This window comes from Diceros bicornis, chromosome 32, assembly GCF_020826845.1.
Source record: "Diceros bicornis minor isolate mBicDic1 chromosome 32, mDicBic1.mat.cur, whole genome shotgun sequence".
In the NCBI taxonomy this organism is placed as follows: Eukaryota; Metazoa; Chordata; class Mammalia; order Perissodactyla; family Rhinocerotidae; genus Diceros; species Diceros bicornis.
The window spans coordinates 9,499,045-9,522,028 of NC_080771.1; the positions used below are offsets into that span (position 1 = coordinate 9,499,045).

The 22,984-nt window shown below is 45.3% G+C and overlaps 1 protein-coding gene across 2 annotated transcripts in view; it reads right to left on the reverse strand.

Moving 5' to 3' along the window:
- CES5A (carboxylesterase 5A) overlaps window positions 1-22,553 on the reverse strand; it is a 36,922-nt gene extending 14,369 nt beyond the window's left edge. For both annotated transcript variants that reach the window (XM_058528613.1, XM_058528612.1), the window contains exons 1-9: window positions 22,481-22,553; window positions 21,158-21,362; window positions 18,937-19,075; window positions 17,348-17,481; window positions 14,068-14,221; window positions 12,492-12,596; window positions 10,573-10,677; window positions 9,112-9,252; window positions 2,342-2,410 (exon numbers count right to left, since the gene is read on the reverse strand). In XM_058528613.1, coding sequence (XP_058384596.1) covers window positions 2,342-2,410; window positions 9,112-9,252; window positions 10,573-10,677; window positions 12,492-12,596; window positions 14,068-14,221; window positions 17,348-17,481; window positions 18,937-19,075; window positions 21,158-21,362; window positions 22,481-22,553 — 1,125 coding nt within the window. The remainder of the gene's footprint in view (window positions 1-2,341; window positions 2,411-9,111; window positions 9,253-10,572; window positions 10,678-12,491; window positions 12,597-14,067; window positions 14,222-17,347; window positions 17,482-18,936; window positions 19,076-21,157; window positions 21,363-22,480) is intronic.
- Window positions 22,554-22,984: the final 431 nt, after the last annotated feature.

Below are 22,984 nucleotides of genomic sequence, written 5' to 3' on the forward strand. Positions count from 1 at the left end.
GGGGCTCGTTGTTCAAAAATTCTAAGAATTTCAAGATGGTGACAACAGAACATTTAAACTACGTGTAGGGCCCTTCTGAGCGCAAGGTCCTTTGTGACTACACAGGTCGCACATCCATGAAGTTAGCCCTGCTCCTGGTACCAGCACTGCCTCCAGGCCTTTGCTATTTGACCTAAGCTAGTTGGTCTTTTGGAGTTCCTTCATCTATAAAGAATGAGTTGTTCAGAGGATTACATGAGATGCAATGAGAAAAGCACGCTGCCTAGCACAGAGCAGGTCTTCAGTTCTGTCAGTTCCCCCCTGAAACCCATTGTCAAGTCGTTTAATAGGGCATTCCACGCCTTCTTTGACTTGGCACCAGGCTGCCTCCTGGCCTTCAATTCCTCAACTTGCCCCAAACACCAATGTCGGAGGGTGGAGGGTAAACCTCACGAAGAATGAGAATCTACCACACTGGTGATGTTTTGGATCTGGTACTCTGGGGAGCACTGGGACAAGTTATTGCACCTCAAACCCCTAACACTAAGACAGAAGCATAGCCTTTCATGGTTTTCTTTGAGATTTGGAGGCAACATCTACCACACTAGGGAGTGCTGCTCTGAGTCATCCATTGGGTCCTCAGAAGGCTGAGGGTTCTAAATCAGGCCCAGAGCAAGGGAGGGCTCTACAGCAGGTCCAGGCTGGGGTCAAAGTGCCCCCCACGAGGACCATATGACTAGCAGAGCCCTTGTGCTTGAGATATCCAAGGTGGGCACGGATGCTGTGTGGAGCTTCTGGCGAGCCCCAACAAGACAGTCACACCCTACGGTTCTGGAGCAAGGCTATGCCTTCTGCATCAGAAAACTACTTACCATTTGAAAAGCACCTTCTCCCATGCTACTAGGCCCTAGGAGAAACTGCACACCCTTCCAGTGCCCCTGCACCTTCCCACACACTCCCCACCCCTGGGACCTGGCCAAAGATACATTTTCCTCTTAAAATACCCTCCTGCTCAAATGTTCCCCTTCCCTAAGACCCAGATCAATTACCACCGCCTCCACACAGCCATCTCCGATCCAGCCTGAGAGACTCCACTGTCCGACTTACATTTTAAATATCTCTCAAACCTTTGTCCCAGTTCTCATCACCAGACAGCCAAGATGCATCAAACATCCCCTCTAAGGCTTGAGGCCTGAGGCCTGAGGGATCCCCTGCCTCCAGTCTGGCCCACTCTGCAGCCAGAGGGCTCTTTCTAAAATGGAAATCTAATCATGTTGCTCTTCTTCTGTTCCCAGCCCCTAAGATGAAGTTTATACTCCTTCTATAGCAGCCACAAGCATCCTCCCCTGCTGCAGCCGGCCCCTTCAGCTGATCTCTTCACACTTCTCTGCTTCTCATTGGTCTTCTCGGTTCCTCCAGTTCCCCTCACCCGTGATCCTCCATCAACCAGATAAACCTAATTCATCCTTCAAAACTCTTTTCCCCAAAAGAGCAGACTGCTTCCTCCCATGGGCATCACAGGGCCTAGGACATTCCTCTGCTCTGGTTCATATAGCACCTTACGGAGTGTCTTGTCATGTCCGTCCTCCCCAACAGTCTACAGGTTCCTCAAGTGCAGCAGGAGTGTCTGCTTATCACTGCACTCCAGTGCCTAGGGAAGTGCCATGACATGTGGACTCCCTACAAACATTTGTTCAATGAATAAAGGAATGAAACAAACCTAGCACAGAGTACACACTGAATAAATGTGTACAGAAAGAAGAAAGGAAGGAAAGACATGAATCCATCCCTACATCATAATGTCTAGGATATATTTGCACAGGGAATGAATGAATCAGTGATCGAGTAATGGTCCTCGATACTGCTAGAACCTAGTACAGTGCCAGACTGGCATGTAGTGAATACAGTCCCTAGTCCCAGGTGGGTTTCAGAATTCAGAACTTTTCAGATTGTAGATAGATAATTCAGTACATCTGCTACATATTATGTAATATGCTCAGTAGGCAGGGAGGGGCCAGGGCGGCACTCCAGCTCCCACATTAATATGTCTGCAGAAAAATGTATGGATAGTGAAATAAATAAAGTGAAGGAAAGTGTGGGAACCACAAAGACTAATGGCTACATATCAGTCTAGGTCAAGTCTGGCTGCCATGTGGGTTACAAAGAGCCTCTGGATTTTCAGAGCTCTTTGGGTTTGAGATTGTGGATAGGAGATTGCCAAATTCTACTTAGTAGAGATCTACTGAATGAATGAGTGAATGAGGAACGTCTATACCCTCATCCCTTACTCCTGCGTGTGACCCAGGGAGGTTTGTTAAACGAGTGAATCTCTGGAGAGTCACAGTTGCCCGAGATCGCTTACCAGGATTGTGTGTATTAAGTGCAGAGCGAGAGACTTGTTGGAGCCCCCCAGGATCTCAGGAAGTTCTTTCTGTGAAGAGAAGCAGGGCATCCTGTGTGAACACATCAGCTCATCAAAAAGGAAAAAGGCTGAGGGCCTAGGCACCCTCCTTTCAGAGGGGAGACTGGGAAAAGCAGGAACCTTTTCAGCCCCCAGAGTCCACGTGTGAGAGCAGCCTCAGTGGGTTGGTGGAGCAATGAAGTTTCTTATTCTCACATTTGATAAAAAGTAGCCATTCCCTGTCATACCTGTAGTCTTGTGGGACCTGAATGGCTGCCCTGTGGAAAGGCCATGTTATGGGCTGAGTTGTGTCCCCACCAAATTCCTATGTTGAAGTTCTAACCCTCACGACATCAGAATGTGACTGTATGTGGAGATAGAGTCTTTAAAGAGGTGATTAAGCTAAAATGAGGATGCTAAGGTGGGCCCTAACACAATCTGACTGGTGTTCTTAGAAGAAGAGGAAATTTGGACACACAAAGAGGCACAAGGGACACGCACACAGAGGAGAGATCATGTGAGGACACAGAGAGAAGGCGGCCGTGTGCAAGCCAAGAAAGGAGGCCTCCAAAGAAACCGACCCTGCTGACACCTTGATCTTGGACTTCCAGCCTCCAGAACTGTAAGGAAATAAACTTCTCTTGTTTAAGCCACCCAGGTTGTGGTATTTTGTTATGGCAACCCTAGCAAACTGATACAGGCCACAACTTGGCTTCAACACCAAGTTCAAAGAGAGGCCAGAAAATCTCAAAACTAGTGGCTTGTTGTTCTCTTTCTGAAGACCTTTACAATTAGGGCCTCTGAGAAGGCAACAGGTGACAGGCAGCAAGTGAGGGGGCCAAGCTGATGGTTAAAAACACAGGTGCTGCTTGGTACGTAGTAAGAGCTATGAGTAATCATTTGTTAAATGATTACAACTTAAAATCACGAGGGGATAGAAATACTATTCATTTGTCAATGAATTTTCCTAGTATATTTTCTGCTGAAAACCTTGAAGTAATGAATCACCAGGTAGATATTTAAACACATCTGTCTCCACATAACACTTGTAAATATCTATGCACTCAACACAGGAGCATCTAAATATAGAAAGCAATTATTAACAGACATAAAAAGAGAAATAGACAGTAACACAATAATAGCAGGGGACTTTAACACTCCACTTACACCAAAGGATAGATCACCCAAACAGAAGATCAATAAGGAAACATTGGCCTTATTTAATTTTTATTTATTTTTTGTGAGGAAGATCAGCCCTGAACTAACATCCATGCCAATCCTCCTCCTTTTTTTTTTCCCCCAAAGCCCCAGTAGATAGTTGTATGTCATAGTAGCTCATCCTTATAGTTGCTGTATGTGGGACGTGGCCTCAGCATGGCTGGAGAAGCTGTGCGTCAGTGCGTGCCCAGGATCCGAACCCCGGGCGGCCAGTAGTGGAGCGCGAGCACTTAACCACTAAGCCACGGGGCCAGCCCAAAACATGGGCCTGAAACGACACACTAGAACAGATGGACCTAGTAGATATATACAGAACATTCCATCCAAAAACTGAAGAATACACATTCTTTTCAAATGCACATGGAACATTCTCCAAGATTGATCACATATTAGGCCACAAAACAAGTCTCCATAAATTTAAGATGATTGAGATAATACCAAGCATCTTTTCTGACCACAACGGTATGAAACTAGAAATCAACTATAGGAAGAAAATCAGAAAAGCCACAAATATGTGGAGATTAACCAAAATGCTACTGAGCAATGATTGAGTCAATGAAGAAATCAAAGGAGAAATCAAAAAATACCTGAAGACAAATGAAAATGAAAATACGACATACCAGAATTTATGGGATACAGCAAAAGTGGTTCTAAGAGGGAAGTTTATAGCAATACAGGCCTATCTCAACAAACAAGAAAAATCTCAAATAAACAATCTAACAATGCACCTAAAGGAACTGGAAAAAGAAGAACAAACAAAGCCCAAAATCAGTAGAAGAAGGGAAATAATAAAAATCAGAGCATCAATAAATGAAATAGAGACTAAAAAAAACAAGAGAAAAAATTAATAAAACCAAGAGCTGGTTCTTTGAAAAGATAAACAAAATTGACAAACCTTTAGCTAGACTCAACAAGAAAAAATGAGAGAAGGCACAAATAAGTAAAATCAGAAATGAAAGAGGAGAAATTACAATGGACACCTCAGAAATACAAAAGATTATAAGAGAATACTATGAACAGCTATATGTCAACAAATTTGACCATCTGGAAGAAATGGATAAATTCTTAGAATACACAACTTTCAAAACTGGATCAAGAAGAAATAGAGAAATTGAATAGACCAATCACCAGTAAGGAGATCAAAACTGTAATCAAAAACCTCCCCCAAAATAAAAGTTCAGGACCAGACAGCTTCCCTGGTGAATTCTACCAAACATTCAAAGAAGACTTAGTACCTATCCTTCTCAAACTCTTCCAAAAAATTGAGGAGGGAGGGAAGCTCCTTAACTCATTCTACATAGCTGACATTACCCTGATACCAAAACCAGACAAGGACAACACAAAAAAAGAAAATTACAGGCCAATATCACTGATGAACATCAATGCAAAAATCCTCAACAAAATACTAGCAAATCGCATACAACAATATATTAAAAAGATTATACACCATGATCAGGTGGGATTTATTCCAGGGATGCAGTGATGGTTCAACATTTGCAAATCAATCAATGTGATACACTACACTAATAAAATGAAGAATAAAAATCATATGATCATCTCAATAGATGCAGAGAAAGCATTTGACAAGATATAGCATCCATTTATGATAAAAACTCTGAATAAAATGGGTATAGAAGGAAAGTACCTCAACATAATAAAGGCCATATATGACAAACCCATGCTAATATCATCCTCAATGGTGAAAAACTGAAAGCTATCCCTCTAAGAACAGGAACCAGACAAGGATACCCACTCTCACCGCTCCTATTTAACATAGTATTGTAAGTCCTAGCCAGAGCAATCAGGCAAGAAAAAGAAATAAAAGGGATCCAAATTGGAAAGGAAGAAGTTAAACTGTCACTATTTGCAGATGACATGATTTTGTATGTAGAAAACCTTAAAGAATCCACCAAAAAGCTTCTAGAAGTAATAAATGAATATGGTAAAGTTGCAGGATGCAAAATCAACATACAAAAATCAATTGCATTTCTGTACACTAACAACAAAGTAGCAGAAAGAGAAATTAAGAATACCATCCCATTTACAATTGCAACAAAAAGAATAAAATACCTAGGAATAAACTTAACCAAAGAGGTGAAAGATCTGTATACTGAAAACTATAAAACATTGCTGAAAGAAATTGAAGAAGACACAAAGAAATGGAAAGATATTCCATGCTCTTGGATTGGAAGAATTAACATAATTAAGATGTCTATACTTCCTAAAGCAATCTATAGATTCAATGCAATCCCTATCAAAGTTCCAACAACATCTTTCACAGAAATAGAACAAAGAATCCCAAAATTTATATGGAATAACAAAAGACCCCGAATATGTAAAGGAATCCTGAGAAAAAAGAACAAAACTGGAGGTATCACACTTTCTGATTTCAAAATATACTACAAAGCTATAGTAACAAAAACAGCATGGTACTGGCACAAAAACAGACACACAGATCAATGGAATAGAATCGAAAGCCCAGAAATAAACCCACACATCTATGGACAGCTGATCTTCAACAAAGAGCCAAGAACACACAATGGAGAAAGGAAAGTCTCTTCAACAAATGGTGTTGGGAAAACTGGACAGCCACATGCAAAAAAAATGAAAACAGACCATTACCTTACACCATACACAAAAATTAACTCAAAATGGATTAAAGACTTGAATGTAAGACTTGAAACAATGAAACTTCTAGAAGAAAACATGGGCAGTATGCTCTTCGACATCGGTCTTAGCAACATATTTTCAAGCACCATGTCTGACCAGGCAAGAGAAATGATAGAAAAAATAAACAAATGGGACTACATAAAACTAAAAAGCTTCTGCACAACAAAGGAAACCATCAACAAAACAAAAAGACAACCTAACAACTGGGAGAAGATATTTGAAACCATACATCTGATAAGGGGTTAATCTCAAAAATGTATAAAGAACTCATGCATCTCAAAAAGAAAAAAGTTAACAACCCAATTAAAAAATGGGCAAAAGACCTGAACAGACATTTCTCCAAAGAAGATATATAGATGGCCAACAGGCACGTGAAAAGATGTTCAGCATCATTAATTATCAGGGAAATGCAAATCAAAATTACAATGAGATATCACCTCATGCCCGTCAGAATGGCTATAATTAAGAAGACAGGAAACAATAAGTGTTGGAGAGGATGTGGAGAGAAGGGGACACTCACACACTGCTGGTGGCAGTGCAAACTGGTGCAGCCACTATGGAAAACAGTATGGAGATTCCTCAAAAAATTAAGGATAGAACTACCATACGATCCAGATATTCCATTGCTGGGTATTTATCCAAAGAACGTGAAAACGCCAATGTGTAAAGATACACACACCCCTGTGTTCATTGCCGCGTTATTCACAATAGCCAAGACTTGGAAGCAACATAAGTGCCCATCAAAGAATGAATAGATAAAGAAGATGTGGTATATATACACAATGGAATACTACTCAGCCATAAGAAACAATGAAATCCAGCCACTTGTGACAACATGGGTGGACATTGAGGGTATTATGCAAAGTGAAATAAGTCAGAGGGAGAAGGTCAAACACCATATGATCTCACTGATTAAGTAGTAGATAATAACAACAACAAACAAACAAACATATAGAGACAGAGATTGGATTGGTGGTTATCAGAGGAGAAGAGGGGAGGGAGGAGGGTGAAAGGGATAATTAGGCACATGTGTATGGTGATGGATTGTAATTAGTATTTGGGTGGTGAACATGATGTAATCTATGCAGAAATAGAAGTATAATGATGTACACCTGAAATTTATATGTTATAAACCAATGTTACCACAATAAACCAAAAAAAAAAAATCTGTCTCACTCATTCATATAATCCACAAGTATATTTTCACTACTAAGAACACTCTCTGTACATTCAGCAGCTGGAGTTTGTTTGGGGGGATTTCCTATGGTCTCCAACGGCCAGTAATGGGTGTAACTGCAAGGTCCCACGGAATATCAACAGTGATGCGGGCTCTTGAGCTATGCAGACGTGGGCACCAGTTCCCATTCTGGTACTTGAATAATTCCAATATCTAACATTTACTGAGCACTTACTATATGCCAGGCTATTTGATGTGTACCAGAGAGGTGGGTAGTGAGATTAGCCCTATTTCTCAGATGAGGCAACTCCGTTCAGAGAGGTTCAGAGAGGTTAGGCAGCTCACTTAAGGTCACACAGGAGGTAATCAGAGAACCCAGCATTTACAGGCAGAGCCTAAATACATAAAATTTATACACCACTGTCTCCTCACTGGCTGGAAGACTCAGGAGAGTCATGTTAGCCTCTTGGACCCTCGGTTTCTTTAGCTGGAAAATGGGATAATAATGCCTATTGGGTCATAGTGGTGGTTGGTTAGTGGTTGTCATCAGTAGCACCTGCCTTCTTCCTAACACAGACCCAGAAAGCATTGAAAGGCCTTACCTAAGTCACAGTGTGTGAATCAGTTGCCTCATTTACAACACGAGGAGAAAAATCTCCATCCCCACTTACTCCAAAATATTGCTCTGTAAATCAAATTAATTATGGCAGACATGTCTTTAATAGTCCAATGAAGTCAGGGTTCTGGTTCTAGAAGGCCACCAACTAGTCTTGTAACTTCTATTTCATAAGCTCATTTCCCCAGCTTAAAAGGAGGAGGTGGGTCTATATGAATGAGCTCTGATGGTGTAATGAATCTGAGCACTTCACTCTTCTGAGGACAAATGCAAGTTTATTTCAAATGGAGAGGGTCTTCTCAAACAGCACGGTCAAGAAATCACGGCTACTTCTCAGCATTAAAGCCTCAGTGCACACGATCCCTCCTCAGAGAAGCCTTTCCTGACCACCCTCTCTCCTCCCTAAAGAAGCCTTCTCTGCCAGTTTCTGTCCTTCCTGGAACGTATCACTCTCGGAAACCTCGCATTTCGTTTGTCTCTCCCCACTATCATGTAAGCTTGCAGAGGGCGGCACCATGTGACTTGTTCACTGTTGAATGCTCAGTTTTCATAAGAGTGTGGGGCTTATAGTAAATGCCCAGTTCATACTTGTTGAATGAATACAACGATTCAATAATTTTGCAACTTGCACAAGCTTAGAGAGCGTTCTTGAAAGTCAAATGCCATAACCGAGGCTGGACATGAAAGTGTAAAGCCCCGAAGTTTTCCAAACCTGTATGGATTTCATCTTTGAAGTAATAACTGTGCTTATTTGAAATAATCATTTGTGATGTTTTGAACAAATCTCAAATGGACCCCATCCTCTCTTAGTTTCTTATAGAGTTGTTTCTCTCTCCATAAACCTTTACGAGGAGCAGGGTGGACACTTGATGTGGCTGCCCCGGTCCTCAGTTACCCTCCTTCAGAGATGGGAAATAGGATCACTGTGTACTTGGCTGATGGGCTCCAGCCCTCACATGTTTGGTGTCATCTATGGGAATGCCCAGCTGTGGAAGCAAACGGCTGCCTCAGCGCTGAGCGAGCGACAGGAGGCACAGCCGGAATTCTTACCATGGGCAGCAGGAAGCCACACTCGTGGTTATTGACTCCGATGATAGAAGGAATTGGATTAAATGTTTTTTGAGTCAATAGTTCTAGAGGCTCTTCGGGAAAGATAAAACCATCAACCACTCGAGTGAAAGACTGGGTTTTCTGAAACAAGGAAGAAGAGAAAAATCAGCAGCTGTTTCTGTTCACAAAATCTGCCGTCCCCAAACCCTAGCCAAGCTGAGCCAACCCACTCTACAAAATGCATTAAGGAAAAATAAGCCACTGTTGGCCCATCCCAAGGCATCAGTGCTGCCTGGACGGCTCTGCCACTTACCCAAGCAAAGGGACTCAATTTTTCTGGGCCTTAGTTTCCTCATCTGCTACATGGGGATAATAATATTCTCTACTAAGAAAAATAATAGCCTCACACAATGGTTCTCATAGTGTGGCTCCTGGGCCAGCAGCATCAGCATCACCTGGGAACTTGTTAGCAATACAAATTCTCAGGCCCCACTCCAGGCCTACTGGATACAAAACTCTGGGGGTGCAGCCCAGCAAACTTGTTTTAACCAGCCCTCCAGGTGAGTCTGATGCATGCTCCAGTATGGAAACCCTGGCCAAATGCAAGGCAGAGTGATGAGGGGTGGGGATGGCCGGGGTCATGGGGGTTGGTCTGAGCATCTTCCTGAGATGTCTTTCTCAGCACTGTGCCTTGGATCTAGCTGGATATTTCTTGGGTCTCAGGAAGCAACACCTGGCTATAATTATGGTTTTTTTAGGTTTCTATTTTGGGAGTGGGGGTAGAAGGGAGGACATAAAAGAGCTTTCACGCTACATTGGATCAAGGACTTATTATCCATTTCCCGGACTCCAGCACAGTTCACAGCAGATCCTCACTCCATTCCAAGTAACTATTGAACAAATGCTGGAATCTGACAGATAATGATGTCACGCTCTCAAGGACTCTCAGAGGCTCTCAAGATTGGAACAGACATAAAAGCTCATCCAGTCCAATGAATCATCCAGCGATTGAAATTTGTTGGTGCTCATCTAGACCCAGCTTACATATCTCAAGCCCTCTAAAGGAGCTGGTCCTCTTTCAGACAACTGAGTTTTTAGAAAGTTCTTGGTTATGTCAAGCCAAAATGGCTTCCTAAGAGAAATTCCACCTCGAGATCTTGACTTCAGCTTCTGGCAGCTTGTGGAACAAGTGTGGACCCTCTTCCCACTGAGATATCTTCAATGACTTAGAGACAACCGCATATTTTGCTGGATCTTCTCCAGTTGAAGCAGCACCCCGGGCCCACCAAGTTCCTTAAATTACCTGTAAGCATTCTATATTCCACAGTGTTTTTTTAGAGCCATTACTATAAATCCCCAATCCCCATCTTTCCAAGTCCCAAATCAAAATAAATAAGAGAGTGGTAGGATTTGTCTACCTCCCCATTCAAAGGGCACCCAAACTCTCCCCTCCCTCTTCACCTGGCTGATGCTCAGCAACTCCTCAGAGGATTTTGCCCTCAGACACTGCAGCAGGACCATGGAGTCTGATGAATTGCAACCACAGATATTCGCAATCACCTGCAACTATTTCCAGAGAAGGACCAGGTCAGACCGCAGCACTGAAAGCCTCCAGGAAAATGAAAGTTGGAAGGAGTCTTCGATCCAGCCACAGGCTGATCCTTCATCTATGAAGTCCAGCCTGTTGCCCATCCCCACCCCCATGTGCCTATGATGGAATGTACACATGGAGGACAGGTTGGCACTGCATTACTGTTACTTTCTTGCCTGACCTTCCTTGCCATCTTTGGTAATCACCAGAGCTGGGGGAGGTGGTTTGTCAGTCTGCAGCCAAGGAATGGAGTCAAGATTCTTGGTCACAAAGACACCAGTCCTGTGGTGTTAGATCCATTGGTACTAGGTCCCACAGAGCCCAGAAGCCCACTCTGGGGTACTAAATGGAGCCAGGAGCCCCAAGATTGAGGAGCAGCTTTGCAAGCTCCTTCATTGTCATTTGAGGCATGACTCCGGATCAGTCTCAGCTTGTCAGCTCTGCTCAAGCCTCACCCCCATCCCCAGCCTAGAATGCCCTCAACATTTTTTTTCTACACCAATTCTACTCATCCTTTAAGGTTCAAGTCTCACTTCCTCCAGGATGTCCTTTCAGACCACTGCAGCCTTATGAATCCCTTCCTTCTCTAATCTCCCATCACTCCAAGGATCCCCACCTTCTCTACTTAGCCCTTTGCTAAACATCTTGCCCTGTCATTGGACTTTCCACATGTGCAGAACTTATCCCTTGAATGACGTGGTTTTCACTCTTCTTGGAGTCATAGATGCTCTGAGAATCCAATGAAAGCTACAAACTCTCTCCCTAGGAAAATGCACAAACATATAGAGTCTACATACAATTGTAGGAGTTCAAGGACCACCTCTAAAACAGAGCCATGGATTCCAGGTTAGATTATAGTCTTCTCAAGTTAGTATATGTCTTCTCCACTTATAAACCCACAGGTCCTAACATACAGCTGGGAACACAATGGGCACTAAATATGCAAGTGGTGAATGAATAACTATATACACAAACTGAAAGTAGCTTGATATATCACACTACCAAAATCAATGCTCCCTGTGTAGTGAGGGTATTTTTGTATTATGATAACTCTGTTTCTACTCTTGGTGTATGTTGTTATTTTCTATAAGATGTTTAAGAAAATACACCAGTAAACTGAATAATACCCAGGAGATGGCTCCACAGCCCAGTGCTTAATTAATACTCAGTGAATGAATCAGCCCATTTGTTAACTCATTCATTCAGCAAACATTCATAGTAGCCTAATATACACCAGGCATTATGCTGGGATGTGAAAGATATAGAGACCTTGCTCTCCAGGTCCTCACCAGCTGGTAGAGCACTAAGACAAGATGACAGATGATGAATATCTGGGGCATATGCCTCACCTCCCCCTCACAATCCATGCCAGACAGCATTAATCAGTCACAGTGTTATTTCCCACTGAGCTGCAAACAGCGTCAGACTCTTTCCTATCATAGTACTCTAGGTGGAGTAGACTAGGTACAGGAGATGAGCTGCGTATAATACAGGGCACTGAGTTATACATCACAGGCAAAGAATAATGAATAAGATGTAAGAACAGTCACACACACTTACACATACACAGGAACTCACGCACACGCACACCGGCAGTATTTTATTGTGTACCTGGACCCATTTCGTATTGAACCAGGCCTCCCATGGAGCAACAGGTTCACATTGGGCCAGCATCAGACTCTTTGGCCATGGTCAGTAAGGACAGCCAAGCACATGGTCTATGGACACCTGACCACATTCTCTCCTGGCCAAGGAGAGGAAGCTGGAGAGGTGTTAACAATATACCTACAGCTTGGTTCCTCTCATCATCGAGGGCCTTCAGGTAAGGGATGATGGCCACCCCACTCTCCATGATGGCTTTGTGGAATAAGCCATTAGCCATGGGGGACAGAATCTGGAGAGAGAACATAGGAGACCAAGGAAGTTATCCAGGGGGCTCCCCACCCATCACACACCACCCATCCCTTCCTGAAAGAAACCTTCCCAGGAAGCCTCCCTAAGAGCACTTACCTTAGGGAAAAAAAGTCCTGGTTTGGGGGTTCAAGGACTAGATCTGAAGGTTTGGGCAAGTTATTTAACCTATCCAAGCCCCAGGTTCCTCGTGAACTTAGAGGTCAAACATTCTGGCATGTGAGTGCTAGCTCCTTCACTTCCTAGCTGGGTAACCTCAGGCAAGCCGCTTAATATTTCTAGGCATCAGTTTATTCCCATAAAACTGGAGTAAAATTGAGCTCATATCACAGAATTGTTGTGAGGAGTAAGAGAATGAATATAGAAGGCTTTGCACAGTGTCTGGTGAAATAGTAAGCACTCATGAAACGGTGGCTGTTATCATATATGTAAAGTTGAGTTACTACAATCCACCTTAGAAGGTTATTTTGAAGATATAGAAATACCTTGTACATCGTGAAGTGTTATACAGCAGAAGCTCTCTGAACCCACCTCCCTGTAACCGACTTCTGTGGTTAATGTGTTAACTGATGCCCAGGGAATGCTGATCACTCGGAGCCAGTGGGCCATTTTCTAGCACTTCTGCCCATTTCTATTCCCACCAATTTCTTGCCGAGAGTCCAGTGTGTTTGCTTCCAAACATATTTTGTCAGTTACACTTGTTGTCATAATTACATAATTGACGAAATATCATGGGAACCAATGAAGTATGTGTGTAAAAAGAAAACAAAATTGTGTTGAGGGAAAAAAAAACCTTGATAAAGGCATGTAGCTAAAAACTTCTGCTGTCAAGTTAGGTGTAAACAAGAAAAGAATAAAATATGTGGAGGGAAATAGAAAACTCCCTAAGTGTGTTACATTCACAGACTACACTGCAGGCATCTTTAAGTTCCTGATCGCTGTAAACACACTGAAACTGCAACCTGAGGGCAGTGAGCTCTGTGGTGGTTTATGCAAGAGAGCCCGGGTTGGCCCTCAAGTCAGCAGATCGCCTCTGAAAAGATAAGGCACCATATCAAACCACCAGTGAAAAAATGTACATTTTATGTTTTAGTTAAAATGAAATGCTTATAGGCATCGTTTGTTATTTTATGCTTTAGCTGAGTTTTTCTATTAACAACTAATTACCAGTCCAGGGGATACCATTTCAACTCTACAAATATAAGGGATTTTTCCTCAAGTTATCACTCACTGTGTGACCTTGGGCAATTCATTTAAACTCTTCTGATGACAGCTCTCGTCCTCAAAATGAGACTGAGCCCCTAACTCACGATGTATTTGTGATGCTCGAGGGAGACAAGTGTATAAAATTGTTTCTTCAACGTGAAGCACCAATCAGCTGTGAGTGATCCATCATCCTCATTTTTTAACCTCCCCCACCGAGGCTCCTTCAAGTCTCAAAGAGAAGAACTCACAAGGCTAGAAACACTTATGGCTCCCGCTGACTCTCCAAAGATGGTCACAGAGCGTGGGTCCCCACCGAAGAACTCGATGTTCTCCTGGACCCAGGTTAATGCAGCCATCTGGTCCAGGCAGGCCCAGTTCCCTGGAGCATGCTGGTTCCCTGTGCTGGGGGCAAGAGGCAGGGTGAGAATGCTCAGTCGGCCACCATCTGCTTCCCATTGCCCATGGAGTTGGTGGTGGAGGCTGTGGGCTCGTGTCAGGGCATCCCCACTCCCACTGGGGAGAAGCCGAGAGTGCGAGGCCCAGGAAGCCGGGAAAACTGGGCTTAGTTCTCACTCTCTGCTGAGATTTGGGTTTCTTTGAGAATCTGATGAAAGCTTTGCACCCCAGAAAAATGCACAGACAATCTTGTATGTGCTGTTTCAGGATATTCATAGGGTTCCCTGAATCCATGGATTCCAGAAGAGTCCTTCTCCTAAGAGTTGGTCTGCACCAAGGAGCCAGACCTCGCTGGGTACAGAGGTTCCAATGAATGACTAAATGAATAATAAAGACAATAACAGCAGCAGTGGCAGCACCATGCACAACAGGGCTTTAGGACTGATTGTCCTATGATCCTCCCAGCCTGAGAAGTCAGTGGTGCTAGTTTTTCTCCTTCTCCACCTAGGTCCTCTCTCCACCCTTCTCTGTCCTGCTCCCAAAAGGCTGAGCTCCATGAACTGCATCACCCATGCTTCCAGCTGTGTGTGATCAGTGGGAGGCAACGCCTGGGGGCTTCAGGGTAGGATATCCAGAGACTGGGAAGTTTATTCCATCACTCCATATGCCCCCTCTCTGCTGCGAAGTGGTCTGCGCGATGGCTACATTTCTCCACGGCCATAGCTCACGCCACCCCCATCAATGATATCTGCGAGCACGCCCTAAGGACACTGCAGGATACACAGTCTCCTTCTTACAGACAGGAAGTCGAGGCACAGAGAGGTTAAATCCCTTGCCCCAGAGCTAGAAAGCTGCAGATTTGGGACTCAAACCCAACAAGTCTAGCCGAGTCCATGATCCTAACCATGCCCCCATGCCCCTACAGAATAGCATGTTTCCCAGAACGGGTGAGCATTTAGTGGGGAAATAAGGGAAAATACAACAGAACCAAAGAAATGCCCAGACCAAAACATCCATGTGGTACACACCATTTATGTGAGTAATCCCGGGATCTATCCTACGTCCCTCTATCCTCCAGCCCTCCCACTACACCTCCCCTGAGCCCATGACCCCTGGGCTGGCTCTAACTCTGCCCTCTCTCTTCTACGGCCCCCACACCTGCAGGAGCCAAGCCCTGCCAATTTTACCTCCATTCCATCGTGGCTCCCACATAGGTCCCCATTTCTCCATTTCTATTTATCTTGATTCATAACCTGGTCACTTATGATCTGGATGACCTTGGGCAAGTCACTTAACCTGCTTTTCCTGAATGTTCTCATGTCTAAAATGAGGATAATGATGGTGGCTGCTTGGCACAGTTGTCACGAAGAGTGACAGTGCTGGCCCACATAAGCACCGTGTACTTGTGAGCCATCACTCTAGTTATTCAGCCACGACCCTGCTTCGCTCCACGGCCTGCATCAAGACTGTGCAGTAGCCTCCCCATCTGCAGCCCAGGCACCCCTAGCCCAGCCTCCACTCTGCTCCAGAGTGACCTTGTTGCTATCCTCCTCTGCAGGGCTTTCCCAGGTCCCTCACTCTGTATTGGAAAAAGCCCAGCCTCCGTGCACAGACCGGCATTCAAGGCCTTTCCCAATCTGGCCTGTTCCTGCCTTTCCACATCCATCTCCTGCTGTATCCTCATCTACCTGCCTGCTAGAACCCAGATACTATAAACCATCTTTGGAAACTTTTCTGCCAAAGGAATCTTATGCAGAATCCCAATGCACAGAGCAGCTAAAAGTGTAATCACTCTGGCCAGGGCCCCCCTCTCAACCCTCCTTGCCTCCACTGCAGCCCCAGAACCACCTCCCACTTCTACAGGCCGAAAAGACAGTTTGCAAATATTGCTCCAGGCCTACGTGCTGCTACATTTCCTTTCTGCCTCCTAGCCTTTGCTCAAGCAGCCCTCTTTGCCAAGTATGCTCTCTCCCAACCCCTCCTCCCCAAACCCAACCTCATCTTTAAGGTGCAATTCAAATGCCACCTCTCTCATGAAGCCTCCCTGATTCCTTATAGCTCCCTCCTCTGTTTCTATTGCCCCCCTGCCTCACACTCTCAGAGCATTAATCATGTCCCACCTGGTAGCACTGGTACTTATGTCTCTGTGTTATCTCCCTCATGACACTGAAAGCCTCTCAAGGGAAGAATTCACATTGGACTCGTTGCTGCCTTCCCCACAGTATCTGACAGTGGCCCCTCAATACTCCTCTTGGCTCACATGGCACCCTGGCCAGGGCTCAGGTTCTGCCATGCTCTAAGTAGGATAATAGAAGTGGCCAAGAGCCCCAGCTCTGTCCTGTGACCTCTGGGAAATTCTTCACTTCTCTGTGCCTCCGTTTTTCAACTGTAAAGGGGGAATGACAACAGTATGTTTCTCATAAGATTATTCTGAGGGTGAGCTGAAATAGTGCATGGCGAGTGCACAGAACTGTACTTGGCTCATAGTGAACGCCCAGTATACTATATGTCAGATATTATTGGAGGGAGGGAAGCCTATGCAATGGAGTGATTACTGTCTGGTGAGCATTTGAGGAGCCTTGAGGTGGGGCCCTATGGCAGAGACTACTAACTGCTTACACACTGTGTCCTCATCTTCTGGGGCGCACAGCTGGGTTACATTTCCCCATCTCCCTTGCAGTTGGGTGTGGCCACATGACTGAGCTCTGCTAACGGTATGTGAACAGAAATGATGAAGGCCACCTCCAGGCTGACCCAGAAAGACCTCCCTCACATGATCCTCCGCGCTCTTTCTCCACCTGCCGGCCACATGCAGAGGGTCCAGGGGCCTCCAGGAGGACAGAGCCACAAGATGGAAGGAGCTTGGGTCCCTGATTGATCATGTGGAAGGATGTCTGTCAGTCAGCAACACTCAATTGGACTTTACTTGACTGAGAAAGAGACGTTATTGTTTTAAGCCACTAAGACATGGAGGTTTATCTGTTATTGCCGCTAAAATTAGCTAATTTGGGCCAAAGTTGTTCAATGTCACTAAAGGCTCGTTCCTCCTTAGTTGCTGGGCAGCGAATCCCTGTGGCTGCTTCCCAGCTGCCCCTTGGAGATCAGGAGTGTCAATCACTTGGGGATACTCACTTGAAGAAGCCAAGCATCCCTAGCCGGTACTGGATGGTTACGACCAGCACATCCTCGTAGGCGGCCAGGGCAGACCCATCGAAGATGGAGGCTGAGCCGCTCTGAAAGGCACCCCCGGGGAGCCACACCATGACCTAAGGAGGGGAAAGGAACTCTCCAGCCAGCCCGCCGGGCACCCACATCCCCTCCCCATGCATGCTGGGACCTTCTTTCTTTAGGGAAATATAAATGTCTCACTTTCCTTCCTAAATAGCATCAGAGGTTTTGTCTTTTGAATAAGTCCCAGGGGTAAGCATGTGGGCTCTGGCATCTGAGTGCCTGGGTTTGATTCCCAGCTCTGCCACTGACTAGCTGTATGACCTTGGACAGGTTATTTAGCCTCTCTGAGGCTCCTTTATCTCATCTCAAAGAAGTGAAAGATGAAAGTATCTCATTTATGAGATTATCATGAAGTTAAAAAAGGTTCTGTTTCTAAAGTTCATAGAACAATATTGGCATATTTCAAGTGCTCAGAAAAGGTTAACTAAATATCATTGAACTTGTGACCCACAGGAAGATGGAAATCTTTGTAAGCCATGTATGAGAGCAAAAGCATCTTAAGTTGTTTTAATCTAAGGCTTTTTCCTACCTACAGACAGAAGAGAAGAGAGGAGAGAGAAAAAAGGAAAAGTGTGGAAATTTTACTTTATTGATTAGAAAAATTGGGACCGGGGAACATAAAACATTGTTCAAATGGTATTATCACTATTGATATGTTAATAATAAATCCCTTCCATTCTCTTTTTAAGGTCATATTAGGGACTACAGCACTTGGGGCAGGAAAAGAGAAGAAAGCCACTGAGAGAAGAGGATAACTGGAAAAAGCATTGTCTTTGGCACCAGGATCTGCCACTTACTGTGCGTACAACATGCAACAAGTCGCTTATGCCCTCCCTGTCCTCATCTTCACCTGTAGAATGGATCCAATGATCCTTACCCTCCAGGTGATTATCGGGGGTAGAGGAGATAATGTACTGTGCCTGGCACATAGTCTGTGCTCGATAGATGTTGCTGTTACAATACATAGAGCCAGCCTCCCATTGCATTGGCATGGAGAGAGAGGATGATGAGAGGGTGTGCTTAAAATTAGATGGTAGACTGTACCTTTCCTACTCACTTATACAGGGACCTTTTGCATTCTTAAATGAAATACTTCACATTATTACCTGTCTTCATTGTAAACAGAAAATTTGGAGAATCTAATTATCCTCTTTAAAAAAGGATTTCCCCAACAACAACAAAAAATCAGAGTCCTTTAAGCAGTGTCTTTGCTAAATGTTTCCAGACCACTGAATATTCAACAGAGGGGAAAAACAAAACAAAGTAAAAATCAAAAGTCAAGTCACTGCCAATAAAGAAGTGATCAGCAGAGAAGATGCAGCAAGTCTGTCATTAGAATGGCTTTTTAAGAAAATTATTGGCATGTCAAGTGATTACACGTCCCTTTTTCCCAACAGGGCTAGATCCGATCCCAGACACCCAGCCACTCGGCCTGGACCCCAGGCCAAGAAGCTGCTAGCTGGAGCCCCCAGCACGGCAGGCATCCTTACGGGGAGCTTGGAGCCAGAGTCCGCGTGGGCCGGCACGTAGATGTTAAGGTACAGGCAGTCTTCCGACACTTCGAATTTGGGGTAATGCACCTTGAGAGTGTGTTGATCCGAGAGCAGCCACTCTGCCTTCTGGAGGCACCTTGGAAGAGGGGAGGAGAAACCGCAGAGTTGCTGTCAGCCAACTTGCCTGGGAGGGGCCAGTTCTTGTGACAGCAGGGAGGCCTGGCGGTCTCCTGTGCCTGAGCAGAAGAGGCATATGGGAGCTATTGGTACAAAGTCTAATTATGCCCCACCCCACCCCGTGGTGGCCCAAACCGACAAACAAACTATAATTCTGTTTGATCAGCTTCCTAGGTAGGAAAATACATTGTGCAGAATAATTGTACCATTAACTCCCAGCACCCACCCATGCCTACACCCACCACCATAATCCAGACACACACACGGAGTCTCAAGCTCGCTCAGCAATTCCCCAAACTGCAGAGGGTTTGAAGTTGGGTTGCATATCAGGGGTTTTGCTCTGGCACCTCCCTCTTCTGCCCCCAGAGGAGCAAAAGGACATTTCTAGGCCTCTCCACCAGGAACCAACTGAGGTAGGCGTTCAGGGAGAGTCCTGCATCCAAGCCTTTGCCCAAGTGGTCCCTCTGCCCAGACTGCTCTCTTCCCACATCTGCTTGCTCAGGTGCTTCCCTTTCTTTCAGATTCAGTCCAAGTGCCACCTCCTCCAAGAAGCCATCTGAGATTTCTCCAGTTAGACTATAGCTCTTCTTTGAAAACACCTACATATTTTATGTTCTTTCCTAGAACTTCTCCTAGGATTGTACATGAGTATTATCATCTTCCCCAACTCAACTGTGAGCAGCTAAAAAGCCTCGGACTCTGTATTAGTTACCTCGGTACCTCATAGGCCCTAGCACAGAGCCTGACACACAGTAAGTGAGATTATATATGTGAATATTTCTACTAAGTGCTCAATTAATGTTAGTTGGTTTTTTTAATAGAATGATGTACAGATTGGGCAGCAGGAAACCATCACTGCACATCTACCCCCTGACAAGTGTTGATGTCTTTTTGCCCCTTTGTATGTCGTTTATCAGAAATCAAGGCCTCATGCTTTCAACAGAACCATCCCCAACATCCCCTCAAGGTGAGGCTAGGGGGCTCTTCCTCAGCACACTTCTCTGACCCCCTAAGGATTGCCCTTGTCATTCTACATTTTAATTGTCGTTATTGCTTGTGTCCCCACCACCACTCTCCATCTACAAATTCCTTGAGGGCAGCCGTGTCTAACCCACTGTGGTGTCCCTCAGGGCCTAATGGAGAGTCAGTTATTGAGTTGGTTCTCAATGGGTATTATTTGAATGAAACAATGAATGAACAGATGAGTTTTGGCTTAGTGTCCTCAGTGCCCGGGCCACATGGGGTCTTCTTCTGTGGTTTAGGGAGCTTCCTGGCACCAGGGTATTCCTTCTGCCTGGGACTCCAATGCCAGGAACCAATGTGACCAACCTGATGGCTTCACAGAATCTGAACAGTCAGAAGATTCTTGTGGATTTCCAAATCTCACCTCCCACCCAATCCACGAGGACCCTCCACAATTCACCTGGACACTGGTTGCCCACTTAAGCTTGAAAATTTGCAGTGACTGGGAGCTCCTTACCTCCCAGTCCTCCTGTGTCACAGAGACACACTCGTGCATTCATTCCACAGGTATTTATGGGTTTCTCACTCTGGGCCAGACCCTGCATTAGGCACAGTGTTGACTGCTAGAGCTAAAATCCCTCTAGTGTGCTTTGCTCTAAAGCCCTTCCAGTCTGACCTTGGAGACTAAGCCTGGTTGAGAGGTTACACAGAAACACCTTGACAGTCAGACTCAGTAAGCCCATCTCAGTGGTTCCCAAACCTGACTGGTCCTCAGAATCCCTAGAGAACTTTCAGACAATCCAGTTTCCTGGGTCCAGCTCTGGAGACTCTGATTTAGGAAGTACGGAACTGAGGCCAGAGAATCCGCATGTTCTGAATAATGCCTCCAGGGACTCCGCTGATCGGCTAACTGGAGCCATGCAATCGCTGAAGCACTGGTCCCGTGCTGTAGCCTCCCCTTCTCCTCCCCAGCGCACACCCCCTCCCTTCCCATTGGGTTGCATGACCTTTACTCTCCCTCAATTCTCTGTCCCCACTCCTAGTCGCAGGCCACCCATGGCACCAAGCCTGGTCTTACAATTTAGGGTAGGATGTAGCATCTCGGAAGTCATTCCAGGGCAAAGCAGGCTTCGGTTTCGCAAATCGCAGGGGTCCTAAAGGGGGTGCAGCATAGGGGACCCCGAGGAACACATTCACAGGCACGGTGCTTCCCAGCACAGTGGCTTGCTTCCCTCGGACCCATCCCAGCCTGGTGTTTCTCACTGGTGCCTCTGCAGCTGGCCCTGAGGGAACACAAGGGAAGGAATCAGGGGCTGGCTGGGAAGAGGCTGGGAATAAGCCGAACTCGGAGCTCCCCCCAGTGAGGGTGCTCTTTCTCAGCCCAGAGGTGGTGCAACAAGAAGTATCTGGGTTCCTTATCAAAGAACTCATGCCCACTGCTTCCTGCAAGATGGCCTTAGAAGTCACCTGCATCAGAGCACCGACTTGGTTTCTCCCAGGTGCACAGCACCAAGCCACAAAATTTTCCCCAGCTAATTTGGGAACCCAAATTACTGTAGAATGGATATATCCAGGCTCTACAGACCCTAGGACTGCACAAAATCGTCTGGCCCAGAGTTTCCCACTTTGGGCCCAGAATCTCAGTCATTTTCATGCTCACCAGCACAATTGCTGGCATGTCTGTGCATCCACTATATGACTACTGGCTTTTTATTTTTCTTGAAATTACATTAAATAAATTGTTAAAATTTTACCTAGAGGAATCCTAAGCAATAATATATATGCAATTGTGGTTTTCATGAGTTAGGTATATGATTTTGAATACACATGAAAATAAATAGAAAGCAATGAAAATAAAAAATTCTCATGCAGATGCCACATGAAGTCAGCTCGTCCACCTCCAGGAGTCTGAGGATGATACTTTTGAGACTGAGAGTGCAAGCTTCTGAGTTTCTATACAGAATATGGAGCCTTGAGAAGTTAACTGCCCAGCTATTTACTTAGCAAGACCCAGGTGTCTTGGCACTACCTGTTCTAATGTCATTTCAATAGTGCAGGTCCTGCAGGGCAGCTGGCTCTACAGAAGCATGGGATTCTCCCCTATACCCCTCCCCAGTGCCCAGGACAGAGGGGTCTCCAAGCCTCCCACAGACTGCAAACAAGTCAGGGGCAGAACCGGGGTCTTCTGTGCTTTACCTGTGCCCAAGAAGGAGACTCTGTCCCTGGGGATTTCAGCAACACCAAGACATTGGTCAGGCGTCCTGAGGCTACTCACAGCCCTCCATGGGCCCTCAGAGACCTCTGAGAAATAAATTCATTTCTACCAGTGGAAAATCCTTCAAGTTGGGAAGTCCCCCCACCCCATCTTCTGAGAACCCTCCTCTCCCACTGGGTGTCTCACCCTCGATGGCAGCTGCAACAACCCAAAGAGTCCAGATCAGGGCCCAGCCTGGGTGCACCCACTCCTCACTCATCTGGCTGACTCGCCTGAACTCCCTGGACATCCACAGCCTCTGCCAGCCTCAGAGAGGTTCGGTCAGGGACAAGAAAGGTCTTCCTGTCCGTAGGCAAATGTTGAGCAGGCAGACACAGGATGCAGGCTTGGTGAAGAACAGCGTCAAGCCAAGATTTTCAGAAGACTTGGCCTAGCAAGACTTTCCTGTTCTGATTTACATAAGAAGAAGCTGATGATTAACTTTTGAGCTGGAGAAAGATAATTTGTGAGGCTTTGGGGTCATAGGATGGTAGAAAGGACGTTTGGGATCAGATAAGTCAGAGGCCTCAATTCAGATGCCTGCGGGGGCCAGGAGGCAGCAAACAACAGCGAACTAAGCAGGTCAGGAGAGATTAATGGGGAATGGTGGGGACTATGGAAAACTGGACAGTACATGCTCTGTCTAAAGGG